General features: G+C 43.6%; 1 protein-coding gene across 2 annotated transcripts; it reads right to left on the reverse strand.

The window, feature by feature from the left end:
* Positions 1-1,619: 1,619 nt before the first annotated feature.
* Positions 1,620-17,448, reverse strand: bmal1a (basic helix-loop-helix ARNT like 1a). 2 transcript variants are annotated; one of them, XM_003967087.3, is made up of 20 exons: positions 17,298-17,448; positions 12,830-12,990; positions 12,206-12,269; positions 10,982-11,129; positions 10,569-10,589; positions 10,361-10,393; positions 10,194-10,223; positions 9,775-9,932; positions 9,043-9,122; positions 8,810-8,902; positions 8,552-8,669; positions 8,097-8,246; positions 6,346-6,592; positions 5,396-5,502; positions 5,158-5,308; positions 5,004-5,083; positions 4,815-4,923; positions 4,506-4,599; positions 4,289-4,382; positions 1,620-4,214 (listed from the first exon to the last, which is right to left on the reverse strand). In XM_003967087.3, exons 3-20 carry the CDS (start codon positions 12,249-12,251, stop codon positions 4,057-4,059), a joined length of 1,917 nt encoding a protein of 638 aa, XP_003967136.1. In that variant the 5' UTR covers positions 12,252-12,269; positions 12,830-12,990; positions 17,298-17,448; the 3' UTR covers positions 1,620-4,056. The 2 variants fall into 2 exon arrangements, with proteins under 2 accessions (XP_003967136.1, XP_029697504.1); XM_029841644.1 differs by lacking the exon at positions 17,298-17,448 and adding an exon at positions 13,401-14,031.
* Between the last annotated feature and the right edge of the window lie 1,415 nt (positions 17,449-18,863).

Here is an 18,863-nt window from a genome sequence, read left to right on the forward strand (position 1 = left end):
CAAGTACTGAGGCTCAAAATTAAAACCCAATTATCCTTTAACTGTAATGTCTCCTCACATCTGGCCAGCTGTTGTCAATGTACGACATCGACTTCATTCCTCACTGATCCACAGCAATTTTTATAGGAACAACACATGGAGGCATAAACGCGCCATGATTCCTTAAATACATCCTTAAGTAATTACTTAAATGTGTCATTAAAGTACCGATTTGTTTTCTGGTCCTGTGATGCTGCACGTTTACTCCTCCGTGCACAGATGCAAGTAAAAATAAATTATTCACAAATGAAATAGTCTGCTGCGATCATCGTAACAAAGCAGAGCGATGGTTGACTAAATACACACATTAAAAAGTTGGTTTCTAGATTTCTTTTGCCATTTTCCAGAAAATAGTTCCTTCAGATGTTGGTGCACGTCACTGGAATGATTTCAGTGCCTTTTTATTTATGGTTTATTTATTCTTTTCACCTGTTGGGTTTCACCTGTGTTTCTGCTGAGCCGCTGTTGCTTGTTGCGCACACGTGATGTCAGAAGATGTTTTCTAATAAATTCTGTTTACACCGACCCGGCCTCGTTCCTCTGTGGTTTTATTTAGCCATTTTCATTTATTACTCAACCATTAATCTATTTCAATCAACTTTAGGTTTCATTATCATTAAACCCTCATTTGGCCCCACTTGATTTTTGTCCTACACAATATAAATAATCCTGGTGCTTAAACATTCATGTATTAAATGGAGCATTGCTGCATATACGTATATACATACATACCGGTAAATACATTTATTTATGTATTTGGGCTATTTATGTATATATACATTTATTCATTTTTATTTCCAAATGTCATATATAGTTATTTCCCATTAAATTCAGGCTACAGCTCATCAGCTAGTAACTGCTTTTGTGCTGAAAATTAATCTTTAAAGATCTTTAACTTGCATGTGAAAATGTTAAAGAAGTTAGGAGTGTTTTGACTCGTAGTGCTGAAGAGCTTGTCCATGCAGTTGTCACTTCCTGGCTGTAATTTTGTATCATCAGGATGTCTGAACACTTCGGAGCTTCCAGCTGGTCCAAAGAGTTCTGACACCAGGCCTTCAGTTTCGTGGCCTCAAAGTCTTGTCTTCTGATTCATCCCTTTTGGGGTTGTGGGTGGTGGTGGGTCTGCCCCTGGGTGAGTTGCTGGTTCATCATGGGGCTCAATGTGGGCATGGTGCTGTGCTTGGAACCAGAAACCCTCTGCATTGCAGCCCAGTTCCCAACAGACTGAGCTCCTGCCACCCTCCCTCCAACAATATCTTTAAAAAAACCCAAAAACCTAAAGTATGAACGTCACCAAAGATGTTTAACTCTTGATTAGAAAATGATTGGCAATAATGACTACGGTAATAAGGATAAATTCCATCTATGGAATTAAAGGAAGATGATCTGGAAGATTATCTGACTCGGGAGGTGAAATATTCATGATTGTGAAAACAGGAACGACTCCAACTGCGTGCGTGCGCAACTTTCAGCAGCTGGATGGCAACATCACAGAAATACTCTTGCTGTGCTCTGATTGGCTGAAGCGTCGACCGGAAACGCGGGCAAGCGGCCAATCAGCGCAGACCAGCTGGAGCGGATGACGGAAACAAATAATTTTATTTTAAAAATATTCACCGCTGATACATACAATACACTCATCATACTCATATATTTGCATAAAGTATACTCTTAACATGATATTTAAAGATTTTGATACATTATTGTCGGATGGAGGAGGGGCATATCAACAAGGGGAACACTTTTATTGTAGTGCCGTAAAAACAATGGAAACCAAAGAAGCACTAGAACAGATACGGGGGAGTCAGCAGCTGCTCCACATCTGCAGCACTTCTGTCACCCACGGCTCCCCAAACATTCCCAGAATTTTCTGCCCACGCGGGAAAGGAATCATGTCCCGGGCTCGTCTTTCTCTGGCGCGAACATCGGAACTGATCTGCGAATTCAGGCGGCTCAGCTCTTCACACCAAATGGTCGATTTAGAAAATAAAAACTAAGAAAAATTGATTTGGGTCCTTACACGGAAACCCAACTTGGAGGAATTAGTTGGGCCCTTTTTTTTCCTGTTCGTTTCCAACTGAATTGTGTCAAGAATCGGAGTTGCGAGGAAGAGCTGATCAGCTGATCTGGAAACTTCGTTTTAAAAAGGCCGAGATGGGGCTCAAAACACAAGAAATTGCTCATTTATTTATGAATTCAGTCATGGTAGGATAGATGTAAATGGAATTTCTGGTATTTTCCTCATTTCCCCCCCAAATTTTCCGTCTAAACTGGCTGGACAATATTTTTGTACTGGGAATAGAAGGGGAAAAAAAATGGTAGAAATTCTGAACCCGGCAACAGAAAGAGAAAAGTTTTTTCCATTCGCAAATCTTTCAGTTAAATTTAAACATTTTAGAACCATTAATACTGCTGGCCAGGCTTTTCAAAGTAAAAGCACCAATGCACCTAAAGCATATTTGAATAAACTTCCGGCCATTTTAATTTAATTTTGTCTATAGATATCATTAACATACCCATAAGTATTTATTTGTTTGACAGTTGTAAATTGAGTTTTGTTTTCTTCCCATTTATGTGAGCACAGAGCAGAGCGCCCAAATTCAGTCACAGCGGTGAGCCGCTAAAGAAGAGCTAAAATGTCCAGGTCCTTCATTATTGGGGAAAAAAAGAGGAGCAGAGGTATTTCTCTTGTTTTTTAAACTCAAACGGTTAGAAAGGGTGTGATAATCTTGAACACTCGGATGACAAAGGCAAAGAAAGAAGTTCTTAGAACCAGAACACTGATCCAGAGTCCAGATGGACAGTCTGAACTGTCTTAAGTGCATCGTACGTGTCAGGCCCGGTTAGGGTTGGAGCCTGAAGTGTTCCGTTACTCAGACAGGAGGTCTGGAGGTCTGCGGCCCCCACTATGCTTCCACCTAGTCAGAGGGGCTAAACTGGGCAGGACCTGCAGCATGTGTCGAACTGACGTCCAGCCACCTGCTGGAGGCTGCAGCCTTTCCCAGCATGCACTGGGGTAAGAGACCAGACCAACCCTGCACACCTCGCAAGGTCTAACTGGCCACTTTGTGAAAAAGCCACCAGTACTCAAATGTAGCGGGTCGGGGCCACAGTTGGACTCACTGACTTAACCGACCGGTCCGAATAAATGTTTTACATCAAAAGCAAATTTCATATGGACGTTTTAAAGTCCAAGAGGACAGGTGGTTAAATTAAGATGGATGACATGAAACTGGATCAAATCTGAGACAGCTGAAGGTCCACTGAGCCCCCCCACTGAGCCCCCCCACTGCTTCAGAGGGCATTTTAGGGACATTAATACCCAACACTGTGTTGCCCAATAAGAGTGCTGGGAAACTGGCCGTACCCCCGTGCTGCATTGCTTGAATACGTCATTCATCTGTATTTGACACCAAGGGCGCTTTGAATTTGCATCTTGCTGCGGATTCAGAACTTCCTGCTCCTTTTTACGGATTAAATCACATCAACAACCTTTAAATTGTGAACTGAAATACTCTGCATGTGGGAGTTGGGAATAATTTAAAAAACAAAAAAGGTTTCTGAAAGCAGCTTTCAAGCTAGAGATGACAAGACGGGAGCAACAGGAAGTGGAAGCCAAGAGCTTCCAGACCACCATCAGTGAACATAAAGAGTCCAGCGCAGGTTCCAGTAGCTGGCTGCAGACCTACAGCAGGGCCCAGAGCCACTGGTGGGAAGAGTTCAGCTGATCCACACGCCTGTCTGGGTCTGCTGATCAGCGGCTGGTGGGAAAGCCTGCAGGAAGGACCTCAAGAGTTTGAAGCAGGGTTTGTGGATGACACCTCTTTCATTAGGCCAGGACCGAATTCACACTCACTTATTCCTCAATAGGAAATGTTGATTGAAAACTAAGTTGTGAGCCAAACCGTGGCAGTTTAAACAATCCTCTTTGCTGTGCAGGGCTCTGAACTCTCTCCACGAGTGGCTCTGACACTCTGTTGTTGCCCCCAATGCTCCTCCTCCTCCTCTGCAGCTTCCTCACAAAGGCCAGGGTAGGTCGCTGAAGTCCACGGGTCCCCCCAGCCCGGCGTCTGCTTCCAGCAGGGACATGATGACCGCCATGGCCGCCTCGTCATTGCTGGGACTGCTGGAGCCGGGGTCGTCCATTATGTCTATGCTCAGGTGGGAGTTGTCACCTTGGGCGGAAGACAGGTGATTAGAAAAGGCGGAGGGGAACGGAGGAGGAGCGGGTTTAGCGTGTGCGACTCACTCATGATGGACTGGTTGGAGTAAGGGTAGCCTACAGAGTCCGGTCCAGGAATGATCCCTGCACTCGGGAGCTCGGGCGTCCCCCCGTTCTGAATCTACAGATGCGGCAGACGTCACATTTTACACCGTTGGGCATCTATTTCATCTCAATTTCGGAATTACGGCAGTGTGCGGCAACAGTATCCTACAGTGAAGTTAGGGGTTGGCTTGGGCGTTACCTTTTTACCCCCTGGAGAGCAGGTGTCTGGCGGAGGGGTGCTGGTGATGTTCAGGGGGCTGGAGCCGCAGCTGGAGGGGGAGGACCCTCGAATCCTAATAGAGAAGAAGACAGCAGCAGTCAGACACGCTCACCTCACCTCGGCCGCTCAAAGCTACCATAGGCTGGGCACATTTCTAAAGCCCCTGTGACCTTTTCTAAAGCACGGTTGGTTTCTCCACTCAACACATTAACACATCCAGTTTCATTGAAAATCCTCAGATGGATGCATTTGTTTTGCAAACGTCGGCCCAGAAAACTCATACTTCACCTCTGGATCTCCATCACCTCCTCTGCAATCATGCGTCCGATCTTTCCAGCTCCTGCTCGGGTGCCACCAGGGATGCCCGGCACCGTCTGCAGCGCCCGCCTTCCTCCACCTATTAAACAAATAAGCAATGATGGGTTTCTTTGTTTCAACGTGACCTAAAGTAGGTGTTGTGCTTCTAAACCGCCTCACCTTCTGAGGTTAGAACACAGTCCATGCTCTGTGGTGACGCAGCAGATTGAGGGTAGTCTGATCCTTCCATCATAGGACACCTGCACAGAACAAGGCAGGAACGTGAAAAAGTGCTTCGCTACCGTGGTCGTACCGTGGTCACCGGCGTACTTACGAGACCACGGTGTTGGTGGAAACGATGTACTCCACCTCCTTGGTCCAGGGGTTCATGAAACTGAACCATCGACTCCTCAACGTGATAAAGGAGCCGTCTTTGATTTTAAACTTGTAACAGTTGGTGTTGATCTTCTCTCTCATCTGCAGCACTACGGACACACCCATCAACACCACGATGACCAACAGGTCTGCAGACTAGTGCGGAGCGTGATTTTTGAACATAACGGAGCAGGTACCTTGCCGGTGGCACTCCGCCAGGTGGCCGATGTCATCCTGGTGGAAATACTCATAAAAGGAAGTTCCGAGCAGCTCCTGAGGCAGGTAGCCTAGAATGGCTGTAGCTCTAAACGGACACCAGAGAGGCAGCACAGGTTTGTTAGTAAAAGAACTTTAACTGTTTTTTGTTTTTTTTTATAAATAGTGGGAAATTCACCCAGGCTACTTCTACTACAATTAGCTTCTATTATCTTCTCCACTGTCCAAGACCAAGCAGAGCCTCTCTGTCCATAAAATGTGATCAGACATGAGGATCCACGTTCTTTATCAAGAGAAACACCTGGTCAACACCATAAATGCTCATTTATCCAGGCAGCAGGACTCACACAGCACATCTTCTTACCTATTCCATTTCATTTCACATACACACTAAGTATAGATGTAGGGCAAATCAATAAAGGCTGTCACATGACTTGTCAGTGGTGTTTACACTGCTGTCAGTCTGTTGAATGGAGTGGAGAGGTTAGCGCCGAGGAGACAGCGTCAGCCTCTGGGGGTGTCCTGAGCTGAGCAGTTTTCCTGTTGTGACTGATGGAATATTATGCATCTGTTTCAGAGCCTTCCTTTTCAGTGATGCATTATACGAGTTATTCTCAATACTACTTTACTACCATTTCAATGAATGCTCAAGTTACAATTAATTGCTGAACAGGGCTTTTTTTTATTTTTTTTTACAATACCAAATGCATACTTTTTTAATTTTGTGTTAGCTACTTCGTATTTGTAAAGTTTGAAAGCGTATTTATTTTAATTTTGATGCTCTGCTCTTCAACCCCTGGTATTAATGTAGTATATCTGAATGAGTCCAGTTAAAACAGACAGCTCGCTACCTTTGGCCTCGTCACAATAAGATGACGCTAAAGCTCACCGCTACAACCATTCAGTCAGGGAAAAGTGTCCCTCCACTCACCTCTGGTCGACAAAGACGAATTTGCCATCGATGGCATGTCTGGAGACGTACTCCGTGGGCTTCACCCTGATATCAGCCAGGCTGGGTTGGGGGACGATGTGGGGGTGCAAACGGCCGATAGCTACCAGGCAGCTCAGGTTGCAACCTTCATTGTCAGGTTCGTTGTCCTCGTCCAGACCCATTTTGGTCGGCGGCCAACTCTTCAGGTAACCCGTGCTGTGGATTGTGCAGAAGCTCTTGCGGTCAGCTGTGATGAGAGAGAAGGGAGAGATGAGGGTTGGATGCTAAATGGACCAGCATCTTTAGTGAGAGGCCCTCTACATGCTGTGGGGATGATGGGGAATTGTTACAGTTCAATGAGCTGGAAAAAACCTAGACTGCCATTATAAAACCAGCTCTGACTGTTTCATAATGGTAAAAATGGTTGCAATAGCAGCTTGTCGTTTTTGTTCAATCTGAGTGAAGGAAAATCAACATATTCCATGTTTCCAATGGGCCATCGAAATAAAAATAACGGAAACTTCATTAAGAAAGTTAATAGCATTGAGTGCACCCGCTACTCATCTCAGCACCAGAGTTAAAGTCAGTAAACAGTTTATTTTTTTTCTCCCTTCTCCTCATGTGATACGACTTCCTCATCATCAGCTGTTTGATCTTATCAAAAACCATATTCTGAAAGGTTTTTAAAGCCTTTTGATTTAACCTCAACTAGCCTCCACACTACTTTGCTCTTCAATTAGATCTTTATTTTAAAATTTCTTATCACAATATTTTTGGCTGCTTTTTACACTGCTGGAAGATTTTGCACAATATAATATAATAATATCTATTTAATATCTACATATACATATATCTAGAACCACTGGATAGGATGGTTGGAGAAAGAGAGATATGTTTGAGGGATCCAAGGTGTTGTATCATGACCTCAATACAAGACAACAGGGGGAAAATAAACTACCTCTTAAACCTAGAGAAAAGCACTCCTTGGTGTGAGCAGACCTCCACCAAGCAGCTCATTCCCTCACATACTTGACTCATACCTGTAGTGTAGTCTGCATACAGGCAGCAGTAACGCAGCGTTATATAACCTCGTAGGTTGCGTGACCGACTTTGAACTGCTTGTGAATGCTTTTCAAACTCTCAAGACACTTAGTTTACACTCCAGTTCCACTCTATCAGTGAATAATGAGGCAGAGGATGACAAGAAGGAAGCCACATGTTCCATCTGCTTGTGGGCCATTGGAGCATGGGGGGGTAATGAGGACTGTTCCTTCTCAAAGAGAAAAAGAAACTCAATCCCCGGTGATCATCCCAGTAAATTCTGCCAAGACCTGGGCAAAGTAACACATGGTTTGGTAAAACCGCACAATCTGGATGGATAAAACCGTCAGTTAAAGGCCTTCTGTGACACACAAGAGTAGAGAAGAGACGGCAACAAAATGTGATGCAGGTGGATTCTGGGATTTGACCGGGCGAGTGTGACTAAGGTGGGGTCAAAAAAAATGTATTCAATGAGCCCCGCTTCCTCCGCTGCGTAATAAGAATGCCCTCATGCCAGGTCAAGTGTGATTCCTGGTTACAATGGGGAAGGGGGGGAAAAAAAAAAATGGTACAGACAGGCTAAAAAAACCCCACTTGAGTCAATAAAGAGCAGAGTTGCTTCCTGACACATAACCTGATCTTTTAAATGGGAAACTAAGTTTTAGTCCAAGCGTACGCCAGTTCACCAGTGCCGGTAGAGGGTTACACACCTTTTTTCTTGGAACAGGTGGACGGGAAGTCCTTATCTTCTACTTTCACAGAAGGTCGATTGCACTTCATGCGGCAGAAAAATGAACGTCTGGCACCAGAACAGAGTCGAGATGGACCAGGGGTGATGTCTGTCTTTACTGGAAGGCCAGCTGCAAAACACCAGTGGCAACCATCAGCGGTGCAACAAGGTCCAGGGTCAAAACTAAACACAACGTAAATGTAATAACATCAACGGTTCCTTCCACTTTTTCCCCTCAGGCTGAAAAAAAAAGGAAGAGGAACAAAACTTGACTGGTTTTTATAGTTTTGTGAAATCATTTTCTGCTCTGTCATCACTTCTAGTGCGACAAAATTATTGAAGGATTTTTCTTCTGAAGGAACTTTCAGTATGTGACTGTATATTGGCAGTCGGGGTGGGAGCGGCGTTGTCAAGGCGACTACATAGTGGACTTACTCTTAGCGTCAATGAGCCTCTCTCGTGGGGCTGTATCTGAAGAGGACAGCTGCTCTTTAACCTTGGCAATGTCCTTGGGATGTAGGTAATCGAAAAGGCTCTGACCTATCAGATCGTTCTGAAGACGAGAGTAAAAAGACGTACAAAAACTTGTGTAAGAGATTTGGAAGAGAGATAAAAGTCGACATTGAAACTAATGTTTGCTTGAGAGAACGACAAAGAAAATGTGATTCAGAGCTTGTCCGCGCGCCAGCATACCTGGCTGTAGTTGAGAATTTTGTACACCGATTCAGACACAAAGAGGATCTTTCCACGGTCACAACCGACCACAAACAGGAACCCGTCAGCAGCCTGCATTATCCAACACACAGAGGGTTTCACACATCGCTTCTTCAGAAACTTTTCTCAAGTTAATCACATATTAGGACTGTTCAAAATCAAATCAATGATTATCGGCCATGGCAATAGAGTCGTTACATCAGTGCACCCACCCTCAGTATTAAGTGCTTTAGTTCATCATCTGAGAGAAAGGAGGGTTTGTAGTTGGCCTCTGTGTATGGGTTAGCAGCACCTGTGTGCAGCAGGAAACAAAAATCAAATGTCAGGGACACAAAATCACAAATAACTGTACCGTCAATGCATGAAACTATCTTTTTGTGGCTCAAAGTTCTAAAAGGGTTTATTTTTCTTCTTCACTTTTACCAATTGAATGACTTCTGAGTGGCGTCTCTTCAACAGTGCAAACGCTTTAACCGTGTTTTGTACACCGTTTATTGAATTGTGTTTTTAATCCTAGAAGGTAAGTGTGCACTGTAAAACTCAAAGCAAGTAATAAAAATTTAGGTTACAGTGCAGGCGATGACACAGGGATATTTTGTGTTCTTTTTGAGCTTCCTGTATTCCTCAGCTTCTTCTGGCTCAAAGAGCTGCAGTACCTCACCTGATGTTTATGTGAAATCCAATAGGCTGCACTAAAATCCAGATGCACTAAAACGCACCGACCATGTCAACAATACTGAGGAAAAAGCTTCTTTTTTTTATATCTATGATAAATTGTCTATCAGTGGTCCGTAGTAAAAAGTCTCCACTTCGGACAAACAGCAATGCTGCTACGTCCTGCCATTTTTTTTTGCTACATATATGTTTTAATGATAGTTAAAACTGATGCAGTGTGAGCTACAAGTGCACATTTCCTAATGCTATTTTGTCAAATGTTTTCTCACCTCTCAGTGTCTTCATATGCTGGACAGCCATTCGTAGGACCGTTAGCTTGTCCAACTTGCGGGACATGGCATTACAGGTGGGCACCAGAGACGCGAGCTCGTCGATGAAGCTGTTCATCTTGTCCCGCCGACGCTTCTCAATCTGGCTGTGAGCCTCTCTGTGGGATGAGCAAAGATGACAGATTACTCTCCCGTCTTTATATCACCATTGCAAGACATGCTTCTTCCTCCATCCTATCAAATGCTTGAATCCACTAGCACAATCCTAAGAACAGCGCTCTTAAAAGATGGGGCAAAACTGCTATTTGTGTTGCTAATTAGAGCTTAACATGTGTGCGGTTACAGCCCCACACATTTCAAAGCACAGAGTAAATCCCTTCGTCTTCCATGGAATCGTGTGAGATTTAATTGAGTTATACCTGGCATTTTTAATCCGGCCCTGTTGGTCACTGTAAAGAAAAAGCAAATATTAAAATGGGGCATAATAATCTGTTGAAGATTATATTATTGGTTTGCATGCATGTGGCATCACAAGTATGAATATAGGTTTGTTTCGTTTCTTCTGTAACTCCGGACGGGGACGTACCTTCCCAGTTTATCTTTGTCTGGATCCATGTCACTGAAAGAAGAGTCAATATAGTGGAGCGGTTAGTTTCAACATTAAAAACGCAAATAAACCAAAGTTTCCCTGGCTACACAAGTGTTGCTTCAATCTCCTTAATTTCACCCGTGTAACAACAAAACTAAACTTTATCACTGGCTTGATTCGTTAACAGTGTCGTGTGTGAACTTACTCAAATGAGAAGCCATCAATTCTGCAAAGAAACATAAATTTCATAATTACTATTTGTCAACAGTAGAGCAATATGAAATGCATTAGACTGTACAATAGGCCTCTTGCTATGGCCATAAAAATCTGATGATGGTGCGTAATCAGATAATAGCTACAGTCAGAGCTGACGTGTTTATGCGCGCACTGCGGAAATACGATAATGGGAAAATCACTTCGCAGATCTCCGCCCATTTATTGGAATTCACGTGGGAACATACATAGATACGTAGTGACACATTCTTCTGGTCTTGCCACGTGGAGGCTTATTAGTGGGGAAACTGCAAACTTTCCATTTGTAACAGACTGTCTTCTTAGACACGTGTCATATATTGTTCTCGATTCTACTCCCCAGTCCTGTTTTTCCTCTGTCCTTACTGGTAGTCGGTGGTGCTGCCCTTCCTCTTGCGGGTGTAGTCCATCCCAGGTGTGCTGATAGAACTAGAGATGAGGTCGGTGGAGCCTGGGGACATGAAGTCAGTCATTGTGGATGAGATGTCCATCCGTTGGTCTGCCATCAGGTCATCTGCAGAACAAACACATAAGCTAAATAATGAGGCTAACCCTTGGAAATAGGTTAAATACACCTTTAAAGAAACATGCTGTCCAAGAATAAGGTACGCATGTGACGGGTTAATACTGTTTACTGACTGGCACCCTTGGTGACAAGGAATCAACAATCTCTTTTGACTATTTGCAACATGAGGTCTGGTTATGAGGGCCACTCGGACTGTCGTGAGTCCTACTAGAGGGCCCAGGGGCTCCCTGTCGAGCCTTGAGCAAAGGGCTGGATGGTAAACGTCTCATGGGCTGCAGAAGCAGACTGGAGATGCACCATCCAGGTCAACTGCTAACCTGTGGGTTTCCTGTGACCGTTCTGAGAACATAAAGTGAGAGTTTGCTCTCAGCCCTGTGAAAATAGCAGCATCCAGGCTCAATATAAGGAGTCTCTGTACAATTTAGTGATCAACCTAACACCCACAGATACCCGAGGACACTTAAGTGTCAAACTAAGGGAGCGAAAACAAAAGACTCCTGCTGTCCAAGGAGAAAAATTGTTTTTACAGACGTGAGTAAACGTGACTGTAGTGCATCTGAAAATCAACAGCACTTAAAAGAGCCAGTAAATCCGATGACGCTCATCTGCCATTTGTTGGGGGGTAAATAACTAATGTAGCTAACTATAACTAACAAACGGCAGTGCATCAGCAGAGCTTCGGCAGACAGAAACATTTGAGCCACATCCAAAAGGATGCTGAGTAGCATCATCACTGTCTCGCACCCTCTCCCCCGGAACAAGCCGACAACTCACAGGCATTAGAACTCCCATATCAGAAGTGTTGCTGCTACCAGGGAGCAGCTCCAAGCACACGAATATTCTCAGATGCTGACAAAAAGCTCTGCATCACCAGCTTCATTGTGTTGCTTTTCTAACCTGCATTTGATGTGTTGGTTTTGGTTTATTTACTTAAAATCGGACTTGCAGAACAGCATTATATATTACATTGTATTAATATTAAACAAAATCAAAGCAGGGCTGAGATGCATCACTTAAAGGTGTCTGCAACATTCTTGTTATAAGCGGGCGTTATAACTACTTACCACAGATGTTCATCACAGCCTCTGTGTTAAAATCATCTCCTTCCATCCACACTGGAGACCTCAACTGTGAACACAGCAGCACAGCAGACAACTTTAGGCCCTGGCAGGAGAGCAGCCGTCGTGGTGCCGAGCACAGACCTCTAATAAACGAATAAATAATTATGACAAAATCCAGGCGCAGCTTTCCAGATGTTTGGAGTTTCTCACCCATCCCAAAACACTAATATTCTAACTATAAGGTCGCTGTAGCAGATCGAAACACTAAAATACGTGTTTACATGAAATGAGGGGTGTAGTGCGACTTGAGTAGCAAGATTTTATGTGTGTACTGTAATATATATATATATATATATATATATATATATATATATATATATATATATATATATATATATATATATATATATATATATATATATATATATATATATATATATATATATATATATATATATATATATATATATATATATATATATATATATATATGAATAAATGAATGAATCTTACTTTTTATGATCCAATTGTTGGTGTTAGAGGTCAGACTTTGCAGAGCAGCCTTCCGTGCTCTGCTTCAGTCTGCCGTCTTAAACGCCAGTGGAACAGCTTGGCTGCTACACTTACCTGGCTAGGAAACTGGGACAGGTCTCCGGGATGAGCCTCGCGTCGTCTGGATCTGTGTCACTCGTCTGTGTCTTGTTCGACTCAGCCCGACTCGGTTTCATCCAGTTTAACGTCAACACGTTTCTCCAAAATAATCCGATCCTTAATCAGCTTGCCTAAACCTGCAGAGAATTGATAGAAAGGGGTCAAAGTCTCTTTCGCAGACCTAAAATGGAAATAACAGAATGCAATAATAATACAATAATAATATTACCCAAAATTCCACAGAACAAATGCAAAACACCAACATTTAGGCTAACCAGATATTAAGAGGCACGGGGAAGAAAAATAAAAGGTCTATTAAGAACAGAACTCCCAACTTGGCAAAGATAATGCAGCCAATATAGCACAGATAACACAACCTGCAGACATACACACTGCATATTATGCACTCTGCTAATTTCCTCAAGCATCAAACTGCAATATTGGACAGAAATAGCGTGACGTAATCATGGACGACTTGTTTTAGAGCACATTAGTAATGGCTAAAATGATCATACTGCTAAAAAAAAATGTGGAAACTCTCTCTTACCTAACGGGGCGGGACTTTAATTAATCTGCTACGCAGAAACTACCAGCGAGGAGACGGTAAAAAGGATCGGTTCCTTCTGACAGAGCCGAGTGTCGGGAGGGTGATGCGACAATTGCCGTCACAAAACTGATCACGCTGGCTCCCGTCTGTGGAGAATGGAATCATGACACCAGGCTGAACTGACAGCTGCTATATTCTGCTCGGCTGCGGGGAGCTAATGAGGCAAACGCCAGCTCCGTGATGTGGGCGGCTGTTCGCGGACCCTTTTGGAGCCACATGATTCACGTTGAGCCGGGGGCAGTGCAGACATTTCCCTTATGGTGTGATTGAAAGTGCTGCGCCGCCTTATGTGCTGTATTAGTTCGCAATGTGATGAACAGTTCAATGTCATCATCCAGGCTGAATCATTTTTGACTCATCCCGTGGCTTCCTATGCGTTTGGGAGGTAAATCGTGCAGGGTTTTGCACATACAGCACTCTTCCACAGCGCTGACAGGGATGCTGCTACGACTGCTGTTTTCAGTGTTTACATCAGGTGTGTTCCTCTAAGCTAAAATGTGTTTGTTCTTCACAGTATTTATTGTCTTGGTATTAGCCAAAGAATGTTGACTCCGATGTTCCCATGGTTGCGAACGTTGTGTTGATATCCAGGCTGGATGGGGATCTGGGGTTATTTTATAGAGTAAACTCAGCCTGACGATGACTGTCAGGACTGGGGACGATTCCTTGAGTAACTCCAGGAGCTCCAGTACAAAAATCTCTCTTGGAGAAATTGTATCTGCTTATTTAACTGTAAAGGTCAAGTCCCGATATTTCCCACGGACGACTTTTAATGTGGCACAACGCGCGAAGGTCACCCACGCAAGCGCAGAAAGAGGAAGTGAAAATGTTCGGTTGAAGGAGCGGGAAAATAGCCACAATTACAAAACTTTCTCTAACGTATTTAGAATCGCTCTTCGTTGAAACTATGAAGGAAGTTAAGAGAATATCGGATTGCTGAAATATTGGATGGCTGCAGCCCTCGACTAAACACATTTAAACGATTTAACAGGACCCAAATAAAAACCTGAGATCTACTTTCAAGTTCATTCCTAAGTGCTCATACATTCTTGCAAACATTAATAAAGCCTGTTAGAGTTGGAAGACGGTTATCCTGAAACACCCACTGACGCTCACACTTGTCGTCGAGTTCTAATCAACCATCCAGCGCCACTGGACAACAAAGGAAAATATAGCACACAATGTCGTTCACATCGTAGAATATGACTTAATACTGTTGCCAGAACCCAAGCGGTGAAGCTGCCCACTGACCTGAGTCAGGGGTTGCTTTGACAGACCTGGTGATCGTCTTTAATGAGGCAAGGTTCCAGGCTGCAGGAGGAACAAACACTCTGGTGATACTGAGAGGAACTGGTGCTGCACTGGAAACTGGGTCAGTCAGTCTCTGTGGTCTAAAAACCAGCCAGCCTCAATTTCCATCCACCACCTACTTCTACTTCATCAGTGAGTCAGCAGGCCGTTCGGGTCCCTTTGCATGTTCTACACCCTCCACCCACTCGCACTGCCTGAAACCAGGCAGCAGGCCGGCACCGGCACCGGCACCGGCCCCGGCCCCGGCCCCGGCCCAGGCCCAGGAGGAGGCGAGCTGAAACCCTCTACCTGGACCGCTGCACCAACACACCCGGGCATGGAAATACTCATGACAAAAACGCCAAGAGCATTCAAAGGCTTTTGGTTTGAAATCTGCATTTCCCAGGAGCTAAGAACAAATCTGAGGCGAGATTTGCATGATTTGAATGATAAATAAAAGATGGAAATTGAACCATTGACGGTTATTCGTTTAAGCTTTTTACATTTTTTGCAGGCTAAACCATCCGTGCAGAATTTGTTGGAAGTCTTAGAAAAAGGCTTTAGGAAGTCCGGTTTCCATGGTTACCCAGTGAAATCCCACGTTGAGATGTACCCGTTCACCGTCTTAAGGCCATTTTAACGATTGTGTACAAGGATTCTGCAAATTTGGGAGAAAAGACCAACACAGAAGCTGCAGACTTCTTTACCAGCTAAAGCACATTTTGAATTGTGACCCCAGAATTTACACAAGCATAAAAAAAAAACATAAAAACACTAAATCTACTCTTGTGTGAGTGTTTTGATGCCTCAAGTCATCAGCAGTTTTTGAGAAATGGCTGAAAATATCAGGTTAAAGCATCTCATTGAGGAAAGTTTTATCTTGGGAACAGAGTAGCCACACATATAATCTTAAAATCAAAGATGAACTGGTTATTTTCAGTGGGACATTTCCCTTATTTGCCCTACAAACATTCATTAAAAACAGATCAAACCATAAGTCCACTTTTTCTGATATTAGATGTGGTCTGAATTACAAGCTACACTATATATCTCATGAAACGGCCCATAAGAACCTGCTTTCTTTAGATTATCCTGCACAAACACACAAAAAGGTGATGGTTTTATGGAAGCCATGGAAACAATAAACCAGCCGAGGACAATGCTACAACTTGATTTGACTCAATCAAACATGTAAGTGAAGTGAAGAGAGGTTGATTTAATTAAGCCAAATATAGAATAGAATGATGTTCGCTCAGCAGCGGTTTGGCTATGATGGGTTATCTGGACTGGCACGTCTGAGACACAATTATGTTATTATAAACATAGATTTAGGTCACAATAGAAGCTCTTACATTGCTTTAAAACCCCATCAGCCAATTATTTTCTCCCATCCAAGCCTCATTTCAAAGTGAATGAATGCAAAAACTGTGCCATTAAGATCCCAACAAAAATGGCAGATAATGTACGGCCTCTGTGCTGATAAGGAGCGTGATAATGACAGATTGCTGCCTGTCTGTAGGGCTGATGTTCAGGCTTGTTTGCTCTCAGGACAAGATGAATAAATCAGACTTTGTGTGCAACAGGTTTCGAAGAAAAACTCCCTAATCCACTGACAAGAAATTCAATAAGCAAAGAATCACGAGCGCCCATTAAGACATTCATTAGGACTATTTCTAATCCATAAAATCAAACAAGACTCCATCAGAGAGAAGCTTCAAAACCTTAAAAATGCACTTGACATGAACAGCCATCTTCGGATGGTGGCGTCCTGGTGGAAACCAGGCGGCACATTTGGGATTCTCTGGTGCAGCCTGTGCAGAAGGCAACTACGGTAACTACCGGGGGGGCTACATGACAACGGCATGGCAGAACTGCAACAGAAATACCGGGGATATGTCACCGGAACCACCGCAGAAAAGCAGCCTTTCTACGTTAGCGACACTGCGTTCATAAGGCGACATCCGCCGTGCGGAACCACGGTGATGTCTGGCTAAAGGTCGCGACCACACGTCGGCGTGTCAGCTGAGAAGTCGGGGGGAGGGAAGGAGGGGGGGGGGGGGGGGGGGGGGGGGGTCGACGTGATCGAATTACAATAGATGCTGTCGAAGAAATGGTTTCCAGATAACCACCAGGGCCTGTTTACATCCCTAGCATGCTAACACCGCTTAGCATTGTCGAGCGGGTCATGTTTAGATAACGTTTAACAAGCCAGAAGACCCGTAAGAAATCCTCCCCGGGCTTCGTTTGAGCCCAGGGGAAGCCGACAAAGACCTAAACCGAGCCCGGCACATCGTGGCAGCGGTTTCCCACCGCAGTGCCCCAAATATGCCATTAATCGGTCACTACTGTTAGCATAACGCCACTAGCTAAGAAAAGCTGTCAAGACCTAGCTGGCGAGCTAGCGTCCCTCCTCCTGCTCAAGAAAACCACACTGACATGATCCCAGCGCAGGGAAACCATCGACGATTGCCATCGTTGTTGAGACGCCAACAATGTCGCCTAACACAACGGAGATAACCCGAAAGGTTGTGTTGGTCGTGTACTTACAGCGGCTCCGGTGGGCTTTGCGTATCCATTGAAAGCAAGCGGTTATGTGTAATAGCAACCCACAGAACTGTGACATAAACGATTTTCTATCGGTGACCCAGTTTCTCCTCACCGTCATGCCTGTCGGACCACTAACCTAGTTTCTTAACCAATGGGGTTGGAGCTACTAGCGCCGGGGCTCCTTTAGCCAATCAGAGGCGAGTTCAGCCTGGGAAATTTTGATGGACGTGCCGATTGACTAATCAGAGGCAGGACAGGCTGGACCGCAGCGGCTGCTTGTGTGCGAGAGTCAGTGCAAATGGAGAACAGCGTATGAGCAGGCAGGTACTAAGCAGGTTCTGCTGCAGCCGGCTGCGATCTATTTTGATAGGCTGTTTTAATTTTAGAAGGCACGCCATCATTCATAAATTACACGATGGGAACTTTATGTTACATGCAATGAAGTGCATAATAGATTTATATTAGATTAACGCCTCTCTGATAGGGGAGGACAACGTGTTAAAATGGGGTTGATCATTCAAACCATGTACATTTGTTAGGTCTCGAGTATTTGAAAGTGCTTGCTCTGCAAGACCCTTTTGATTTTCTTTCAGACAGTTTGCAGTGGTTCTTTGCAATAACGGATAGCTCTTAACAAACTGTCATATACCTGAGGTCATAGAAGTATGAGGAAATGTTACATTAACACAATTCTACAGTGGCCTTAACGTTTTGTAAGATGTTTTTTCAAATAATTTCAACTACATGTAACAAAAGGAAACCAAGAGGCAACAGAGAGGAACTAAAATGATACATCTAAACACAGATTTTGGATGTATGTGTTTCATAGCCTTCATAAAATATGTACATTTTAAAAATATATACATGTGAAATATTATTTTAAGCCAATATCAAATCATGGATTTATCTTTTGTCTTGATGGGAATGGGAAATGATCATTATTGCAGCAGCAGTTGCTGTTGATGTAGTAACCTTTTAAACCACCTGTTTGGTAAAGATTCTTAATAACTTGTGCTTTTTCTAAAACACAAACAAAAATATGTAGACTTTTACATAAACACTTGCACTAACATTACTTTTAGTCCCCTGTTGCATTGTTCATGTTGTGTGATGAAGGATGTTCCTTTATGCAACTTATACAATAAAAATTCAACAAGTGGGAAATTGGGGTTTAGTTCATGTTCATGAGTGTTGGTTCTTCTGAAGCTGTCTTCATGTTCTGTTGTTTGGAAAAGTAAAAGTTGATGTGAAACCCAGAAGCTGACTCTGATGTGTTTGTTAACCACAGTGTGTTGAGGTTTTTAAGGATGGAAATTTCAAATACTATACATCTATGTACTGTAAATGTTGACCTGTTGCATTTAATTACCAGCCATGATTCATAACTGCCTGCACATCAAGTGGGCAGTTTGTAACTCCCTTCACTCATTTAGGATGTTAAGCCTTTTAATAAGTTGTGAACTATGGGAACAAAGGAGTCTATATTTCATGAATTGCTTTCTCACAGTGAGAGTTAGCAGCTGGCTGCAAACTAGATCTACTAATTTGATAAATACAGAAATAAAT

Source organism: Takifugu rubripes, chromosome 9, assembly GCF_901000725.2.
Source record: "Takifugu rubripes chromosome 9, fTakRub1.2, whole genome shotgun sequence".
In the NCBI taxonomy this organism is placed as follows: domain Eukaryota; kingdom Metazoa; phylum Chordata; class Actinopteri; order Tetraodontiformes; family Tetraodontidae; genus Takifugu; species Takifugu rubripes.

What these genes read in the sequence shown, in the direction of transcription:
- bmal1a (XM_003967087.3), bottom strand. Translation starts at nt 12,251, where the DNA reads ATGGAAGGAGATGATTTTAACACAGAGGCTGTGATGAACATCTGTG. An exon ending in GGCCGGATTAAAAATGCCAG is followed by an intron (nt 9,933 to 10,193) that starts GTATAACTCAAT and finishes CTCATCCCACAG; the next exon opens with AGAGGCTCACAGCCAGATTG. An exon ending in GGCGGAGTGCCACCGGCAAG is followed by an intron (nt 5,309 to 5,395) that starts GTACCTGCTCCG and finishes GTGTGTCCGTAG; the next exon opens with TGCTGCAGATGAGAGAGAAG.